The sequence below is a fragment of the Octopus sinensis genome, linkage group LG21 (assembly GCF_006345805.1).
Source record: "Octopus sinensis linkage group LG21, ASM634580v1, whole genome shotgun sequence".
Classification (NCBI taxonomy): Eukaryota; Metazoa; Mollusca; class Cephalopoda; order Octopoda; family Octopodidae; genus Octopus; species Octopus sinensis.
This window is the reverse complement of record NC_043017.1, coordinates 15,576,514-15,596,555: the sequence shown is the minus strand read 5'-3', so window position 1 is coordinate 15,596,555 and position 20,042 is coordinate 15,576,514. Positions and strand designations below refer to the sequence as shown.

The 20,042-nt window shown below is 40.1% G+C and overlaps 2 protein-coding genes across 7 annotated transcripts in view; both read left to right on the top strand.

Moving 5' to 3' along the window:
* The window catches only part of LOC115222830 (putative mediator of RNA polymerase II transcription subunit 26), a 50,448-nt gene extending 43,585 nt beyond the window's left edge, over positions 1 to 6,863 (top strand). For 3 of the 4 annotated variants that reach the window (XM_029793150.2, XM_029793151.2, XM_029793149.2), the window contains exon 2: positions 4,433 to 6,863. In XM_029793150.2, the coding sequence (XP_029649010.1) occupies positions 4,433 to 6,826 (2,394 nt within the window). In that variant the 3' untranslated portion in view covers positions 6,827 to 6,863. The remainder of the gene's footprint in view (positions 1 to 4,432) is intronic. The other variant, XM_036511980.1, reaches the window with a different exon arrangement.
* A 174-nt stretch (positions 6,864 to 7,037) lies between these two features.
* Positions 7,038 to 20,042, top strand: part of LOC115222829 (histone-lysine N-methyltransferase EHMT2) — a 53,666-nt gene continuing 40,661 nt past the window's right edge. For 2 of the 3 annotated variants that reach the window (XM_029793148.2, XM_029793147.2), the window contains exons 1-4: positions 7,038 to 8,544; positions 10,365 to 10,389; positions 11,504 to 11,539; positions 12,597 to 12,667. In XM_029793148.2, coding sequence (XP_029649008.1) covers positions 7,075 to 8,544; positions 10,365 to 10,389; positions 11,504 to 11,539; positions 12,597 to 12,667 — 1,602 coding nt within the window. In that variant the 5' untranslated portion in view covers positions 7,038 to 7,074. Of the gene's footprint in view, positions 8,545 to 10,364; positions 10,390 to 11,503; positions 11,540 to 12,596; positions 12,668 to 16,681; positions 17,057 to 20,042 lie in introns of all 3 variants that reach the window. The other variant, XM_029793146.2, reaches the window with a different exon arrangement.

Here is a 20,042-nt window from a genome sequence, read left to right as displayed (position 1 = left end):
GATGGTGGTTATGTTCAACCTAAGTTTATTACTGGTACTCGTACAACCAACCCTAGTGACAGTACTTTACTTTAAAAACACTCATTTCACTTCCAGTCGAGTTCTGCCTCTTTTGTCCACATGTCAGTTAATTAGCAATGCAGTGAGGAAAATATGTTTATCTCTGACACCTGATGATGTCATCACATCACCGATTAGCTTAGTTGTTAATTAGGACACAGTCTTAATTGCTATGTCATCAGAAATAAGACTTTTGTTTGTTTATCAATAGAAAGGTATTGTTTTATACTTTAGTGTGTTAGCTGGGTAGATAAGGGGTAGATAAGAGTACATAGGTAGATAGAATCATCATCATCATCGTCATCATCATTGTTTTAACATCTGCTTTTCTTTTCCTTGTTTGCATGGGTTGGATGGAATTTGTTCCCTGGCTGGATACCCTTCCTGTCACCAACCCTGATCTGTTTCCAAGTAAGCTAACATCTCCCATTGGTCGGACATGTTTTCATGGAAGATTGGAAATGAAGGGCACTCACAACTATCACACAATGTTATGGCAAGGAGATAGTCACTAACACACGCACACATACACACACATGCATATACACATATGTGTAGTTCCATTGTAGGTGGGATCAACAAAATAATAAGAACTTCATCCAGGGAGAAAAAGATATCGTTTAATTTGCACAATTTCAAAAACATCTACAAATAATTTCATGCTTTGCAGATACAATAACTTGGCAGATTTATACGACATGCCATCTGTAACGGATGAGACCATTAGTAACCCTTTTGTAAATTGTGTATGTTAAATGAGATGTATATGCATGTGTGTGTGTGTGTGTGTATCAGTGTTTCTCAACCTTTTTACCCTTGCATAGCCCTTAAAATAAATTGCATGTCTCAGGGAACCCCTGCATAAAAAATGATTATATCACATATCTTTGTCATTTTTTCATCGTAGTTTACGTGGTAAATATATGTTTATAAATATTTACTTATATATCATGAAGTTAGCATTAGCTTTTCTCAACTCTTTCTCGCAGAACCCCATGGAACCTTTTGTGGAACCCTGGTTGGGAAACGCTGATATATATGTATCTCTCACACACAAGCATAGTGTTGTGATTACTTGAATATAAAAGCATTTTGATACAATAATCAGCTGATAACATTAAGCAGAAGATAATAGTATCTAAAGCTTTTGATTCTATTAACTGGATAATTTTTATTTAAAAAAATGTATTTTGAACTCACAGTTTGATAACAATAACTGATAACATTTGTGATTATAAGTGTTTTACTATATATACCATATCCATGTTTCAGCAAGCCAGATGCTGTTACACAAACCAGTTGGGCGCACTTCCTTGGTATTAGCAATACACTTTTAAATTACTTGCACTCATGCACACACACTCATGTTTATACCTATATACACTGCCACCACCACCAGCAGCTACTAGGCACAAAGCCAGCACTTTTCAAATGCAGGAGTTAATTTCATAGACCCTGGTCACTTTATTTTGTCAACCCCCATGGAAATGTTAGGCAATATTGACCTCAGCAAAATTTGAGCTCAGAATGTAAAGAGCTCAAACAAACACTGCAAAGCATTTTGTTCAACATTCTAATGATTCTGTCAGCATGCCTTCTTAATAATAATAATAATAATAACAAGAGCACTCAGAGAGTACAAACCTCTGCCAAGGCAACACCAACATCCTCTCAATGATTAGCCAGGGAGGACTTTTAAAATGAGAATATCTGAAATAAAATTGACTGTTCTCACAAACGAGAATACTAAAAATGAACCTGACCGCTCTCAAAATTTAAGTGAAAAAAACAGGAAAAATAATCCAGAATCCTTGTCCGGTACTGGATTGATCCCAAAATCCAATCAGTTTGTGCCAGTCATGAGGCCAAACATCCCTGAAGGTTTCATCTGAATTCATCCAGCGGTTCTTGAGATATCTTGTCCACGGACAAACAAATACGACTGAAAACAATACCTCCACTTTAACGAAGGCGGACGTAATAATGATAATAATAATAATAATAATAATAATAATTATAATGATAATCCTTTCTATTATAGGCACAAGGCCTGAAATTTGGGGGAGGGGGTTAGTTGATTACATTGACCCAAGTGTTTAACTGGTACTTAATTTATCGACCCTGAAAGGATGAAAGGCAAAGTCGACCTCAGCGGAATTTGAACTCAGAATGTAGTGATGGGTGAAGTACCACTAAGCATTTTACCCAGTATGCTAATGATTCTGCCAGCTCACTGCTTTTAATAATAATAATTATGATTTCTTTTATTGGCCACAAGGGCTCACATAAAATAACATTAAAAGACATATAACAACATTAAAGACAAAATCAGGACGATACAATGGGTTTTCACCTGTACACAATATAAATAACAATTAAAATTGAACAGATTAAACTCCTAATAGGTGCTTTAAGGTCCTTGTGGAAAAACCCACAAAAGCAATGGGTGCCTGAACAACAGGGCAAGACTCTTTTTCCTTTTTTTTTACAGATGCATGCTCGGAATTGGTCCTTTCACACTGGCCATGCTTCCAACATTCACACACCTTTCATCAAACTTGCTACAAGGCAACACTTCCCTCTCCACCCCCAACTTCTCTTTCAAGGGAAACTCGTAAAAGTTGATGAGGGCTTGGCCAAAGAGGAAAGTGATAATTAAACAACTCAAACATCTTGTTAACGAAGGAAGTTTAATTATTTGTCTTATCTCACTCCATTTTATCAGTGAAAATAAATCCGGCATCATCTTGGACAATATCTGGACATTATCTCTGTGTGTCTGTGAATGTATGCATTTGTGTTTATGCTTGTCTTGATTACATAAATAGGAAAAAGGTAAACTCTTTTCCTGGTGTCAGTGAACTGTGGCCTTGCTGGGGCACTACCTTGAAAGGTTTTTCTCTAGGTCAATTAAATTAAACCCCATACTTTGTTTGGTATCCGAGTTAACCTTGGCATAAAGGGATGTCGCTAGAACATAACCAAATATCACCAGGCACTGATTCTGCCATTTCCCATGAATGTATGGTTAGAAAGTTCATTTCACCACCCTGTGGCTCAAGGCATCTTAGACAAGTGTCCTTGGACTGACCAATGTCTTGGGAGTGAAATATGGTGGAAAATGTATGGAAGCTTGTAATGTGTGTGTGTGTGTGTGTGTGTGTGTGTGTATGTTTGTCTTGACAATGACTCTGACAAAAATAGTGATGCATTGAACACTTTGTTGTAAAATGCTGAAGTACTCAATACATGCTAATGTTGTGAGTTGCCGTGCATTGTACATAGATTGAACATTTGTAGTGGCTACATGTGAAGTACAGTTTCATACTAATATCTTGGGTTATATTTAACAGATTTGTGGAGTCTGTTTGGAAAGAAAACCGAATTTTTAATCTAGTATTTCACATTTGGCACTCATTGATAAATGTTTTGTCTTTTAGGCCGTGTAAGGGCTCAAAAAGGTGGTGCCATTGTTGGGATGTGTCTACATCATCAGTATAGCCATAGCGTGGCTTAATGGCTGGGTATGAAAATGTGAAGTCAGAACTAATGAAAATATACACCATAATAATTAATTTCACCATATTTATCTCTGTCTCTGGTTGGTTGGGCTGGACTGGATTGGACTGTACAATCACTACCTCAGAGCATACCCGAATGGCAGGGGTGTGTTTCTCCCTCTCTGTCTCATAGCACTGTTGCCTGATGTTAATTAAAGAAATAGTTACTGTTGTTATAAAATTATCAAATGCAATTAAGGGTTCAGGTTAGGGGGCTGGATGGGCTGGACAACATGCCTGCTGGTATTTCTTCCAGCCTTTCATCCTTTTTGGAGTTTATAAAATAAGGACCAGTTGAATACTGGTTTCAGTCATTTGACTGTGGCCATGCTGGAGCACTGCCTTTAGTCGAACAAATTGACCCCAGGACTTAAGTTTTTGTAAGCCTAGTACTTAATCTATCGGTCGCTTTTGCCAAACTGCTAAGCTGTGGAGACATAAACACACCAACATCGGTTGTCAAGCGATGATGAGGGAACGAGACAAGCACAGGCATGCAAATACATAAACACGTGTGTATATATATATATATGTGTATATATATATATATGATGGGCTTGTTCCAGTTTCCGTCTACTAAAGCCACTCACAAGGCCTGTGGCTACAGTAGAAGACACTTGCCCAAGGTGCCAAGCAGTTGGACTGAATCAGGAACCATGTGGTTGGGAAGCAAGCATCATATTTATGTTTGTTTTTATTTGTTTATTATACATTTTTATTTATTTCATTTATGTATTTATATTTGTTTGTTATATATTTTTGTTTTATTATATATTTACTTTTTTTCTTATTTTTTTATTTTTGTGTTTCAGTTTGGAGATGTGGGCGCTGTGAAGACGGATGAGATAGCCACAGACCTCTTACAGACGGACAGCATTGTCAAAGACATCAAAACTGTCTACTCGGAAGGAATGATGAAGTCAGTGAATGGGGACAATGGTTTAGCAGACTTTGATAGAAACCAACTTTCGTTTCCAACCAACTTGTGCTCGGTGGCGCCGCCAAACAATGATCCTATCAACAGACTGCAGGTTGTCGACAATATGTATTTCCCCAATTATCACAGAGACAACACTGGAATGACCAATTATCATCGAGACAATAGCAACATTAGAATGGCAAATTCTCATTGGGATAGCAGCAACATTGGAATGGCAAATTATATGGAAAACAGCACCCTTGGTATGGTTAATTCTCATATGGAGAGCAGGAACTTTGGAATGGTCAATTCTCACAGGGAAAACAGTAATTTTGGATTGGCCAATTCTCATAGGGAGAACAGTAATTTTGGAATGGTTAGCTCACATATGGAGAACAACAATTATGGAATGGTGAATTCGCACATGGAGAACAGGAACTTTGGAATGGTTAGTTCTCATATGGAAAACAGTAATTATGGAATGGTGAATTCTCATATGGAGAATAGTAATTATGGAATGGTCAATTCTCATAGAGAGAACAACTTTGGAATGGTTAATTCTCATATGGAGAATAGGAACTATGGAATGGTCAGTCCTCATATGGAGAACAGTGCATACAGAATGACCAATCCTCATATGGAAAGCAGCAACTTTGGAATGGTCAATCCTCACATGGAGAGAAGCAACATTGGCATGGCTAATTCTCTCATGGACAGCAGCAATATTGGAATGGCTAATACTCATATGGAGAGGAACGACATTGGAATGGGGAGTTCTCATATGGACAGTAGCAATATTGGAATGGTCAATTCTGAGACAGAGAGTAGTTCCATTATTGGCTTGGCTAATTCTCATCTGGAAAGCAATATTGGAATGGTTAATTCTAATATAGAGAGCAGCAGTCTAGGAATGGCCAATTGTGATTCTGAGAGGAGCACAGTTGAAGAGGCCAGTTCTGATATGGAGAGGAACGATATTGGATTGGCCAGTTCTCATATAGAGAGGAGCGATATTGGAATGGGTAATGCTGATGTAGAGGACAGCACAGTTGGACTGACCAGTTCTCCTGTGGAGAGTAGTGATAGTGAAATGACCAGTTCTGAGAAACAAAGCAACAGTGAAATTGGAATGGTTGTCGCAGAATCTTTCTCTCCTCTCAGTGCCGTGGCCCTTACTACTACTACTACTACTACCACCACTGCCACAACCACCATTACCACCACTGCCACCACCACTCCCATCATCACTTCCACCACCACCATCGCCACCACCCCCACCATCACCTCTACCCCCATTACTACTATGACAGCTGTCACTTTCTCCAGTGCTCTTTCTACTGAACCAGTCTTTAAAAGCAGCAGCAGCAGCAGCAGCAACAGCCCAAGCTACATCAACCTCAGCTTCAACTGCACCAATACCACCGCCATCAACACAGGTAGTAGCTGCCCCATCACCACCACCACCACCACCACTGCTAGCTGCCCCATCACCACCACCACCACCACCATCGACAAAGATAGCAGTAACCTCATCAGCATTGATAGCAACACCTGCAACAACGATGACGATAACAACAACAACAACACTGACAGCGACTGCAACAACCAAGTCATAGACCCTCCAATCGCGACCATTGCTGCAGTTTACTCAGGGGATGTCGTTACAGAGGTTGTTAGAGATGCTATGTTCTCTCCAATAACTTTCACTGGAGATACATGCGACAACAGTGATGATGTGACCAGCTGCAGCAATAATGCAGGTAACAACAGCAACAGCAGCAGCAGCAGCAGTAGTAGTAGTAGTAGTAGTAGCAGTAGTAGTAGTAGTAGTGATACTGGTGGCAACAGTTGTCCCCAAATCAGTGATATAGGCCTTTATGATAACAATGCTGACAAGAAGGCGGTGGAAGGTGTTGGCGAGGGCAGTGACCAGCCCCCCTTGCTGTCGTGTACGCCGCCCCCTATTTTGACATCTGTCGAGAATATGAAAATGCCTGCTGCGACAGCAAGTCCTCCGCCGTCTTCTCCTCCAGAGCCTTTGTTTACCGTTCTTAAGAGCAGCCAAGAGAACATGAAACCCTCTTCCCCAAAACCCGCTTCCCCGAGCCCTGCACCTGTGGTGCTACCCTCACAGACATTCATCACGAGTTTCCTTACTAAAGTAACTGACACAAAGACCCAAGTCCCAGCAGCAGCAGCAGCAGTAGTGGTGGTGGTGGTGATGATAAAAACGATGGTGATGGTGGTGGTGGTGGTGATGATGATGATGATGATAGCTCACCAGTAGGAGACCCTGAATGTCCGGCTGCTCTTTCCAATGCCTTGACACAACCTGAGAAAGACTTAGGAGACAACAGTGCTGTTGTTGTTTGTGTTTCTGATGCTGGAGTAGAGGGCAGCACCACCACCACCACCACCACCAGTAGTAGTAGTAATAATAATAATAATGATAATAATAATAATAATAATGATAATAATTCTCTCCTTATTGCCACAAAGGCAACGGATAAGACATTACAGAAACAGAATGACACCATGACCACCACCACCACCAACAACAACAACAGTGTCAGCAACAAAACTAAAAGCATCAACAGCAACCGCAGCATTAACAACAGCAGCAAATGTAGAACTAAAATTAAAAACAATAATAATAATAATGGTAGTAACACCAGCAGGAAAAGTATTACGACTGGTCTGAAGGATGGAGCGAGTAATGATAAAGAAAGTGTGAGGAAGAACGAACTAGAAAGTCTGTTTGTATCTTCTCCATTACTAGCCTCTTCATTATCATCCAAACCATTATCATTGCAACAGCAGCCTACCCCACCACCACCGGCCCTCCCTCTCCTTCTCGTTCCCCAACCAACACAAACCTTGGACGTTGTTGCATCAGAAGGGAAACGTGAGGAGACGCTTGTTACCGAAACCGAGGTCAGTCAAAAGACTTCAAGAACCTCCCCTCTTTTTAGTGCCCTTGCTAACTGCCCCACCAATCTACAGAAGCACGATACTAGTCTCACTGAGAAACAACCTCTATCTACTCCTCCCCCTCCTGTTGTCTCTGTTGCCGTTTCATCTTCCAACAGTCCGTTACACATACCTGATGTCTCCACCTCTGACACTCGTTCCTCCCCTCCTACAACGCCACCATCTTTGACTCCTGCTTTTCAGCTCCCTTCCTCAGGATTACTGCCGGCTCCAGTAGATCAGGTGAGCAAGCCGACCCCAAAAGCCCGGAAATCAGGTACCCCAGCTAACCAATCAAACCATTATGTAAAGACCGTCAACCTTGCCCCAATTGCCAATATCAGAATTAAGTTACCTGTGATTGAAAATTCTTACAATTCCTCACCAAAATCTCCCCCCACAAGCCCCTTAAAGATCAACAAAGTGAATTCCTCGAAATTTGATTTCCCTGATAAAGACGAACCCCTTTCCCTGTCTGACTCGGAAAACAGTCGATCTAAGAGTATCCGTCCTCGGAAAAGACGGTGGGGTACATACGATCTCCCTAACAAAAAACGGAAAAAAATATTTAAACGTAACAATGAAAATTCTGGTCAGGACGACATGGACGATGATGATGACGATGATGAAGATGATGATGATGATGTTGTCTCGCGAGATGGTGAGGATTTGCCAGAGAAAACCCCTTCTTTAGAGCCAGTCGAGTGTGATACCAAAAAGACAATTAACAATGCAAGTGCTGTAATAAAAAATTCATCCACTATTTTGGAACTGTTGACTAAAAAGAGTCACACAGTGGCCACCACTAAAGAAGAGAATTCTGGCCCAATCATGCCACATTTGCGGCGAAGTAGGGTGCCGTCTCAGCACAGAAGATCTTCGACAAAAAGTGGCCATACTGGCAAGACTGTTGCAGAACTTCTTCGAGAAAGCCAGGCGAAACAACTGGCTGCTAAAGAATTTCACAACACCACAGCCGCACATCAATCAGCGCCTTATCTACTCAAAGAAGCAGACAGAGTTATAGATATTACGGTAAGTTCCTTTTTGCTATTCTATTTTCTTTCAAATTTACAAAGACCCAAGTTGTTAATCCTTTATGCAAAATACGTAGAAATGGAATTGTTTCAGAGTTTGGAATGATTGATTGTGTCTACAGAATGGAGCAACTTAAGATGTGTGACCAAAATCTAAACATGTTATTCATTTAGATTTTGTAATAGGTGCAGAATTTTGCTACCCACACACACACAGTTTTGGGTTAAAGTCCAACTGTGTGGCACCTTGAGCAAGTATATTATACTGTAGCCCTGGGCTGCCCAGTCAACACCCAGGTCATGAATAACTGTTTTTCTTTCAATCAATTTAAAAAATAATGAAGTTTATTGTAAAATAACTTTGTTGATATTAAGCTGATGTTTGGGACATAAATTGAGTTGGAATTTTAATGGGCAGTTTTAATTTCGATAAATTGAAAGCAGTTTATACAGTAGACCTGAGGGCAGTCTTTGGTGGGTTGGTATAAAAATTCAGTTGTTGAATCAACAGTTACTGGTCCCTGAAGTGTGTGCAGGTGGGGGAAGTTAGCTGGGGTCCTTATTTAAGGCTTGTCCATCTGATATCAGTGGGATTGAACACCCAAAACAAAGAAGCAAATGTTCAAAAGCTCCTCCTCCCTCACTCCAGTTTAAACTTTGACCTCATCAGTGACCTTTCATATCTCTGCTTTGTTTCCATTGACAACAAAAACCACAACCATGTCACATCATAAATATGTATAATGGAGGACATTGGTGGTTTCCTACCCCCCACCATCTCCTTTTCTAGTCCTTTTATCCATACCTCAACTACCTGTCCACCCTTCTGTATGCACTTTGACTGACCTACACCTCACTCTGACCTTTCCCCACCACCCTCTACCCACACTTGACTGCTTCCCCCCCACCTACCTTTACATACACACACAGCCACATTCAGCCCTACCACCTCTTCCTACTTCACCTCTTACCTCACTTCCTGTCTCACTCCTTACAGTCATGTCCTCCTCCTCCTACCCTACCCACAATTCCTTACCCAGAGTCCACAGATTACAGCTGATACTACTCTTCTGTAGACATGACTGTGATGGTATTTGGTCCAAATCTTTCTCTTTCATTTTCTCTCTCACACAAGTAAGCACATTGGTGCAAAATAAAATGGAAAGAAAAAAAAATAGTACTGGAATACCAAAGGTAGAGTAAAGTACTATTTTATTAAGACTGAAAAAAATCTTCACAAACTGGATGTTGTTGCAAGTTTCACACCACTCATCAGATAGTTAAGTGCTGACATGAAACTCACCACTAACAACACATTTTCTGAAGATTTTTTCAGCTTCAATAAAATAATACATACATATATATATATATATATATATGTATAGGGCTATGATGTGACTTGGTATATATTTCTAGGCAACAGCTTAATATATGTCCTCTGTGTACTTTCCAATATTTACTAATCAATGTGTGTATATATATATATATATATATATATATATATAGACATACATACATGTATGTTCATATTAATGCGTGTGTGTATATACAGTAATCCCTCACCATATCGCGGTTCGCCTGTCACCTTTCCTTATTTAAGCTTACATTGATTCCTCTGTGGGGGTGTTTTGCCTTTATAATAATATATATATATATACACAAATTATGAAAATAATAAAAAAAAATATACAGTACAATATTGTTTCTACTTTGTGGATTTTCACCTGGGGGGGGTTGGAGTCGAGGGATTTCTGTATATACAAATGGAATGTTGTAATAATATAAGGTTTAATCTACATGATTTCTTTTTCTTTTCAGCATAAAATGGATGACTGTGGGAAAGGTAAGTTTAGTTTATACACTCACACACACACACATCTGTTATATACACTGTTTTACCTCTTTATACACCCTCACTCACATTTACATAGTATAACAAGATGTCTATATATTTTTATCGTTGTACATTTCTTTGCTTGATATTAATTTTTGTGTGCTTATATAAGTTAGAAGGGGAACTTAATTTGATCCCCTTCTTGTTGCCAATCCTTGTTTTTCAAGAAAGACATTTATAAAAAAATTCCATGGGCTTTCAAAAACCCAGACTGACTGGTTATTAACATTACCATTATTTTGCTCCGAGAAACCATGGGAAACCATGAAATATCAACATTAACACACACACACACAGTGTATGCTTCCAAAGAGCTTCTGTTTACCAATTCCATTCGCTGAGCAGTATTCAACCTGGTGCATTGTAGAGGACATTTGCCCAAGGTATCATGCAGCAAGATTGAACCTGAAATGATGTGGTTGGGAAGCATATTTCTCAACCACTTAGCCATGGGCCAATGTGTTGCCATAGAGAAATATAACCTTACTTGGCAATGGGGCATGATTGGCAACTGGAAAGGCGTCAGGCTCTAGAAATTCTTACCTCAATGAATTGGAAGAGGAAAATGGAAGTTGGTTGATGAAAAATACAAAAAGAACAATTGAGCATATATGCCTTGGTGGCTGGTGACATGTGCATCTCTGATCATGAGCAGAAGTAGTGGAGGGGCATCATAGCCATGTGTTGAGGGGAATTCTTTGGGGTTTGGATAATTCACCTTTGGAAACATGGGTGTTTCGTTCAACATCATTAAACAAACCTTATTCAGGGACCTTTTGAGTGGGATGGGTTACTCAACCTGAAGAAAATTCTAACTGGATCATATGTATATGGAAGCATCTCTTGTTTTAGTGACGTGTGTATTTGTGTGTACAATTGCTTATGTAATTGTTTACATATGTGTATTACTGCTAGAGTTTAGTGACATGTTTTATGTGATGTGTATGTGTTTCTCTGTTCTTGTTCTCCGCTGTATCTTAGCCATGTTTCTTCACAACCTGCCTTCCCATAGAATGTTCTCAATTGACACTGCACCTCACCTCTGCAATTCTTTATTCCACAGAGAACAGTGGCAGCAAATTACCTGAGTTAAAAAAAGGTAAGTTACTGTCTTTGGTCCTTTATTAGAGTTGGATTGGTTGTGGAGAGGTAGAGTTAACTGTCTTGACTAAGGAAACTTCAACTAAGTTGTGTGTGTGCGTGCACACATCATCATCATCGTTCTCTTTCTCTCTCTCTCTCTCTCTCTCTCTCTCTCCCCTCTCTCACTCATGACGGAGTCTCCTGTCTTAAATGGCTGATGAGGGGTCTGCAACTTCTTGCTGAACAACTTGTCCAAATGATTTGTTTATAGGGATCAAATGGTTGTGCTCTGCATTGACTTACTTCCTGCCCGAAGCTGACATGACCTGTACGGGTGCCCGGTGTGCCACACATCATGTCAAAGGGATCACAGAGCAATGTGGAAATAAAGGGTTTTGCTTAACCCTTTAGCATTTAAACTGGCCACATCCAGCCCAATTGTTCTACCTGTTTTATGTTCAAATCAACCAGATCCAGTCTCTCACACCTGCCCCACAATGTCACTAGAAACTAACAATCACATCAGTGAAATATTAAGGCTACAAGATAATGTATGATAAATTCAAAACAATGTGAATAAATAAGTATCGCCTTTGACATGAGTAATCTGAATGCTGAAGGGTTCAAAACACAACGCATCTCCTGGTCCCTTAATGTTGTGACCGTGTGTGCAGCACCCTAGCCACTAAGCCATAAAACTTCGCTTTTAGAGATAGGTCAGAATTAATGGTCAAGGTCAAATCCCAGGAGAGGTTCAGAGACATATTTGCTGTGATGGTCTGACCATGTTCTTTCCAAATCATGCTCCACCAGCAGCCATTCCATCAACTATCTAGAGAATGGCTTCAGTTCTTAGACTCCTGTTTGGTTTACAAGCACTGCTTCACAAATGTATTTGCTATGATATGATTATTCTCCATTCCATCACATGCAGACCTGGCTGTTCCATCAGCCAGATGTCTCCAGTTCCTAGACTTGTGGTTTTCCGTTTTAAATTCTTCTAAAGATCCTTCTATTCAAGTTGTTGCTTTTTTTTTGTTTTTTAAAAATGGTTTCCATTCTTTTGTTTCCAGGTTTACAAAATATTTCACCAAAAACTGTCGTTTTGGGATCAAAATCAAACACTGTTAAAAATTCAACAAAGGTTAGTATCCTTGTTGTTGCCCTTAAGACATCTCTCTCTCTCTGTCTGTCTCTCTCTCTCTCTCTCTCTCTCTCTCTCTCTCTGTCTCTCTCTCCTCCTCTGTCCATCTCTCTCTCTCTCAACTTTTCTCAATCCATGTCACACTCACTGAAGCCCCTAAATGTGTTCTGACTCATCATTAGATTTTAAAACATCAGTTAGAATATATGAAAAAAAAACCAAAAAAGCAAAAACAAACAAATGTAACATGAAAATCGTTTTGAAACAGAGAAATGCTTTGCTGCGAAGGAGTTGCACATGTACTGGTGCAGCTGCACATGAAAAACATTCTGGTGCATTGTGGATCCTGTGAAGTGCACTTCTCTGCTGCAGTTCATCATCATCATTGTTTTAACATCTTCCTTTCCATGCTTACACAAGTTGGATGGAAGATGTTGGGACAGATTTTGTATGGCCTGAGGCCCTTCCTCTTGCTAACCCTGTTTCTAAACACACTAATATTTCCCTGTGGCCAGAAGTATTTCTCGTGGAAAATCGGGAACGAAAGACACTGTTTGTGTATGACAGGTAGCTTCTGTTGACATCTGTCATGCATAGTACAGACAGGAAGATACAAACATATATCTGCACATGCATACACACAAACGTGGGGAGCTTCTTACAGTTTCCATCTCTGAAACCCACTCACAGGTTTTTGGTCTCCATGAACAAAACCTCATTTTGTTTTTACAATGTCTTTTTCCTCTACTGATCCGAACTGTATTAATGCCTGGGGATATGTTAGAGGTTGGTGATAGGAAAGGCATGTAAATGCCAGATGGGGGCAAAAAATGAAGAAACCGAAGGTAGGTGCACTTTGTAAGTTGCCTGAAGGAAATGGGGTTTAAATGAGCAGCAACTCTGTCCATTCATTTTCTCTGCCTACCGTCCTTTGGAGAGTCCTCACCTCCTTCCTCCATTCGGTCCTATCAGAAGCAAATGTCATTTACATTTTCCAGCTGGATTCCCAGGCTTGACCAACTGAGGCTGTGAATATTATCCAGCCATCTCATTCTTGGCTTACTCTTAGGCCTCATATTGGTTGGCTCAGCTTGAAGAATCTGTCTTGCAGTTCTTTTCTCTGACTTTCTAATCACATGTTGTTGTACTGAAGCTGTGACCTCTCAATACAGAGAAGTAGAGACACCACCTGGGAAGACGCCTTCCTCTCTGGTCAATGCACCTTGTTGAGTAACTTCGCTACAGAGATCCTGCGGAGGAAACCCATTAAGGTTGCTTATATTTGCAATTGAGAAATTGACTGATACACGAGAAATAGTGGACTCTGTACTCTTCTCACAGACAACTTCTCTGTGATATGATAAGACATGATAAGATATACCTAGCTTATGAAGTAAACAAGGTGGTGATAGGAAGGGCAACTTGATACGGAACCTTGACAGAAATGCTGTGAAACCCATCCAACATCTGTGAGCATGGCAGAACATAGACGTCCCTAACAGCAGTGCTTTCTCTGTGTGGTATTTACACATGCACACACATGCATGCACACCTGCACTAGTTCAGGCATGGCTGTGTGCTTATGAAGTTTGCTCCCCGACCACATGGTTTCAGGTTCAGTCCCACTGCATGACAAATTGCACAAGTATCTGCTAACGTGCTACTTTAGTCCTGGGCCAAGCAATGCCATATAAGGGAATTTCACAGATATAAATTTTAGAAGCTTGTCTCAGATGTGTGTGTGTGTGAAGTGTTTGGTGTTAGGAAGGGCATCCAGCTGTAAAAACCGTGCCAAAGGAGACTTAGTACCTGGTGCATCATTCTGGCTCCTCTGGTCTTGTCAAATCGTCTGACCCATGCCAGCATGATAAAAGGGACGTTAAATGATGATAAGGATGTATGTGTGTATCTGTGTGTCTTAGAAGTGACCTGTGCATGACTTGGCATTGCATGGTACCATTCAAACAAAATGGTTAACAGTGTTTACTTACGTTGTCAACATTATAACTTTCGAAGACCTCAGGAATAAATAATATTCCTCACTTGAAAAACAGGTAAGTGTTGGTGACGGGGAAATTCTCTGCCTCAAATATGTCCCCTTTTCAACCCTTTGATTATTTGGAAGAAAAACAATGGTCAACCACCCACCCACCCATCACCCAGACAAACAGACAGTATTTCCGTCCCCTACAGACAATTGGATTTCTCAGTGAAAGAAGGATTCATATTTTTAATTTTTTTTTTTTTTTAATGGTCTCCGTTAATTGAACTGGTACCACCCTGGGGCACCACTTTGAAAGGTTTTAACCTCAGGATTTAGTCTTGTTAATTTGGTGAATGACTTGGTTCAGATTCCGGTCTGTCGAAGGAGTTAGCTCCCCTTGTCACGTTTCTTTCGCAGTGTATTTGTGACAGCAAAGCGAACGGCGCACGTTGGTCAACCTGAGGCTGTGGAGCAACACATTGGCCCAAGCCAGCTGCTGTGCGGTGACGCTGAGCTCGGTTGTGATTCTCTGACAGTTTCGTTTTTTCTTTTTCTTGTTACTACTTGCCTCCCTTCTCCAGCTTCCCTTAGTTCCAGTAGTCTGCAGTTGTTGTTGTTGTTTATATTAATGGGGATGTAATTCAGATGTAACGGCCTCTACCACTCTGTGTGTGTGTGTGTCATACTGAATGTTAGTCAAACTGGCAGATCTTCTTTGGATCTCAGAGAATAGATATCTTCAGGTTTCTCTTGTTGTTTTGGCTCATTTATTATCCTACATGGATTTTGTCCCATTCTAAGACTTTTTTTGAGGTTGAACACCAAACACATGCCACATTGTAACACTCGTTAACCTTACGATATCTGTTGTTGCTGTTTTTGTTGTTGTGTCATCTTGTCATCATTTCCTATTTTATATATAAAACATTTCAACCCTTTTGATATCAACTTTATTAAGACTGTTCCTAATCCTAGAATACAAACATCATGTTATAAGATGATCTAAACGAAACCCTTGCATAAAAAGGGTTCCAAACACCAGATTAATTATGATAAAGTTATTGTATTAGATTCCTTATTTTCAAAATTAAACTGAAACAAAGGCAGATTATTTCAGCAGAAATATGGTAAGAAAATGGTTGATAAACAGCAACAAACACTGCTGATACTTATTTCAGCACAGTTTCCATCTCGAGCTGTTTCCCTGCTTCTATATTATAAACTGCCTGTTTTGAAATGATCTTAATTAAAACCTTCCATCAAACCTTCATGTTGATTATGTTCCAAACACCAACTAATTAATGACAAAATTATTTTACCAAATTCTTCATTATTTTCAAAATTAATTGAAACAGTGGCAGTGTGTTTCAACATAGTTTCATAAACAAAACGGTTAATGAACTCATTAATGAACACAATTGTTCGTTTATAGAATATTTCTGTTTATTTGGAAGATTGATCTTCAATAGAGTTTGGCCTTACTGTTCACTTCTCTAATTTCTCTTCTGTATTTATATCCTTAGGGGTAATTAGCCGTTGAGCTCCAAATGAAGCAGTTTCTATGGTGTTTCTCGATCTGCTAGAAATAGCTGCCTAATCTCTCTTAAATTCCTAGTATCTTTGGTCAAAGTGAAGGTGCATGACTTAGTGGTTAGGATGCAAGATTATGGTTTCAGTTCCTGGATTGGGTGGTGTGTTGTGTTCTTGAGCAAAACTCTATTTCACGTTGCTCCAGTTCACTGAGCTGGTGAAAGTGAGTGACCCTGTGATGGACTGGCATCCCATCCAGGGAGGCATATCTATCCACCTGAGGGACTTGGAAAACTACCTTATGCCCCTTTCAAAGTAATGGGGACTAACCATCTTAGATAAAAGAAGGCAAAAAATGGTAAAGTAGGGATGGTCATGGCTAGGATGTTTTTGATCACAGTTCTGCTGGATCAGTGCTGACCTGCAGCTAAACAACATCAATCACTCAAGTTGACAACTTCAACATTATTTTTTTTTTCTACACTGTGTTTCTCTTGTAGAAGCCAGCAGCAATAACAACAACAACAGCCGCAGCGCCACCTTCAAGCCCCTTAACGACGTCCACAACGACGACAATCACGACGACCACCAACACCACCTCCTCCATCACAAGTACTTCCAGTTACCGCACACTGCCCAACCCTCCCACAACACCCATTAATGTGGTTATGACCAGCGAGGGAGCGAAAGTATCGATCCTCGGCCAAATGGTTGCTGCTGCTCCCATTTATTCCACCCCTTCGACATCGTTGACATCCCCTGGCCTGAGGTCACTGCTGGGTCCCAACACTGTAGCACTACCTCCTACCCCACCAAAAACACTTGAAAACAACCATTTAGTGTTGAATGAAGTGGTGCCTGCCAAAGGAAATAGGGTAAGTAAAGCTGGTTTATATCTCCCTCTTTATATTTATTTGACTGTCAGACGCGGCTGCGGCGGCACAGAGTATCAACTGCTCACCATCAAGTCGGGAGTTCAAATCTGTTGAATGCTCTTTCATTGTTTCTCAGCAAGTCACTTCACTTTATATTCTCTTTTCAGTTCACTTCTTGGCATTTGAGTACCTTGTTCAGTTCTCAGTATAAGGTACCCTGTTCAGTTCTTAGTATTAGGGTACCCTGTTCAGTTCTCAGTATTAGGGTACCCTGTTCAGTTCTCAGTATTGGGGTACCCTGTTCACTTCTTAGTATTCGGGTACCCTGTTCAGTTCTCAGTATTCGAGTACCCTGTTCAGTTCTCAGTATTCGGGTACCCTGTTCAGTTCTCAGTATTCGGGTACCCTGTTCAGTTCTCAGTATTAGGGCACCCTATTCACTTCTTAGTATTAGGGTACCCTGCTCAGTTCTCAGTATTAGGGTACCCTGTTCACTTCTTAGTATTCGAGTACCCTGCTCAGTTCTCAGTATTAGGGTACCCTGTTCAGTTCTCAGTATTAGGGTACCCTGTTCAGTTCTCAGTATTAGGGTACCCTGTTCACTTCTTAGTATTAAGGTACCCTATTCAGTTCTCTGTATTAGGGTACCCTGTTCACTTCTTAGTATTAGGGTACCCTATTCAGTTCTCAATATTAGGGTACCCTGTTCACTTCTTAGTATTAGGGTACCCTATTCAGTTCTCTGTATTAGGGTACCCTGTTCACTTCTTAGTATTAGGGTACCCTATTCAGTTCTCAATATTAGGGTACCCTGTTCACTTCTTAGTATTAGGGTACTCTGTTCAGTTCTCAGTATTTGGGTGTACTCTGTTTGACTATGACAGTCTTCACCATCTTATCTGTAGTGTGCAAATTCATCTCTCTTTAGGTCATCATAGTCTCTTGTCATCCATCTCAGCTTTGACAACTTTTAGTATTTGTCAGATATTGATTTTTAATTGTTTTGTTAGAGAAGAGAAGAAGGGCAAGTAGTCTGGGTCGTTTTCAGATCCCTGCCCCTGTCTGACTGGTCGGTGGAAGGGTGGAGGTTGTCTTCACCCCAAGCACTGAACCCTTCAGTTTGCAACAAATATGGACCCTACCCCTAAGGATCAGGTGGTGAGTTAATTCTGTCCCCCATCAACACAACCAGCAACACTTCCTTCAGTGTAGCTTTCATACAGAGCTGCTGCTGCTGCCAACCAAATCTCACCAAGTTGGCTTTGATCAGCTCAGAGTTATAGTCCTACACCCTCGTTCAGTTTGCCACACTTTGGTGGGATTGAACCTAAAGCCACTTGGTTGCAGAGTGATTGCTGTTAATCACACAACCATACATGTGATATCAACATTGTTGTTTACAATGGCAATTCGTCATCATTGAATATCCATTCTGGCATGGGTTGGACAGTTTGACTGAAAACTGGTAAGCTGGGGAGCTGCACTAAGTTTCAGTCTGATTTGGCAGGGTTTCTATGGCTGGATGCCCTTCCTAATGCCAACCACTTTTACAGAGTGTGTTGGGTACTTTTTAGGCAACTCTGGCATCGGCCATGACTATGATTTCACTTGGCTGGTCTTCTCAAGCAAGGCACATTGCTCAGCATTCAAAGCATGCTTTGTGGACGTTGTCAGTTGTTGTAGACTGCATTAACTCTAATGGAAATGAGGTTTCAATAGCCACCTTTGAGTTCAATTCCCAGTTCAGTTGAGGTTAGCTTTTCATCATTTCGGGAATGGAGGTTTGGTTTATTCCACTGAAATCTCAAGTTCTTTTATACATTTCTAGTTTTCTGTAGACATAGCTGTGTGGTTAACATGATTGATTCCACTGTCAGTTGGTATATTGGCTAAAAATCTTCTTCTCTGGACCCTGATTGACCAACGTCTTGTCAGTGAAATTGGGTAGAAGATGTCCTATATCTGCTGCTTTCTAAGATGACCATCTATCCATGCCCATCACCACCCAAACTGAGGGCTAACACAACTCATAGTTTAATTCTTGGAAATGGTCAATGGTGCTTCTATCCTTCTTCCTTTCATTCACATACAATCTGTGAGTGCAATTCTCAGTCAAAAGTTAATGTCTTTTGATGAAATCAAAACCAAAAACACACAAAAATCATTATGCCATATTAAATTCTCACCTCAAACATTTTAGAAAACAATTTCTTATGCTATTTAGCCCCTAGATGTAATAGGGGTCATTATAAATTGTAGCTGTATGGCATTTATGGGGTTTCTACGTTGTATTCAATAAGGGATAATAGGTATATTTATGACATTCAGAAACATGGATTTTAGTCTAGTTTTAATGTTTTGGTTTGTGTTTCAATTAGAATATTTACCATTGCTATGGTTACATCATCATCATTAATGTCTCAGTATCCAGTTTCCCATACTTCTATGTTCCTAGCAAAGTTTATTGAGGCAGATTTTCTGTAGCCAGATGCCCTTCCTGTCACCAACCCTCCTCTTTCCAACCAAGGTGGTCATATTTCCTCATGGTTGGACATGTTTTCGTGGATGTCTGCAAATGAATGCTATTGAAGTATGATTATGTAAACACACATATGCATTAATATATATATATATATATATTATATATATATATATATATATATATATATACCCACACACATATACATTAATACACACACACACACATACATTAATATACATATATGTTCATATATTGTATGTGTATGTGTATATTTATTTAAATTAGAAACAACAGGAAAAGTCCTCGGCATATTAATTATTAACAGTGGGAGCAGTATGAGTCCTGAAAAGCGTTTTGTAAGATCCTACTTAACATGGATATACTATTGAAAGCCACAAAACTGAGATATTTGTCTTGAGAAAAACTTCTCATATAGACGTAAAATATTGAGCAGCAGCAGTGGAATTGCTAGATCCAGATTTCTGCTTCTTTGAATATCATCAG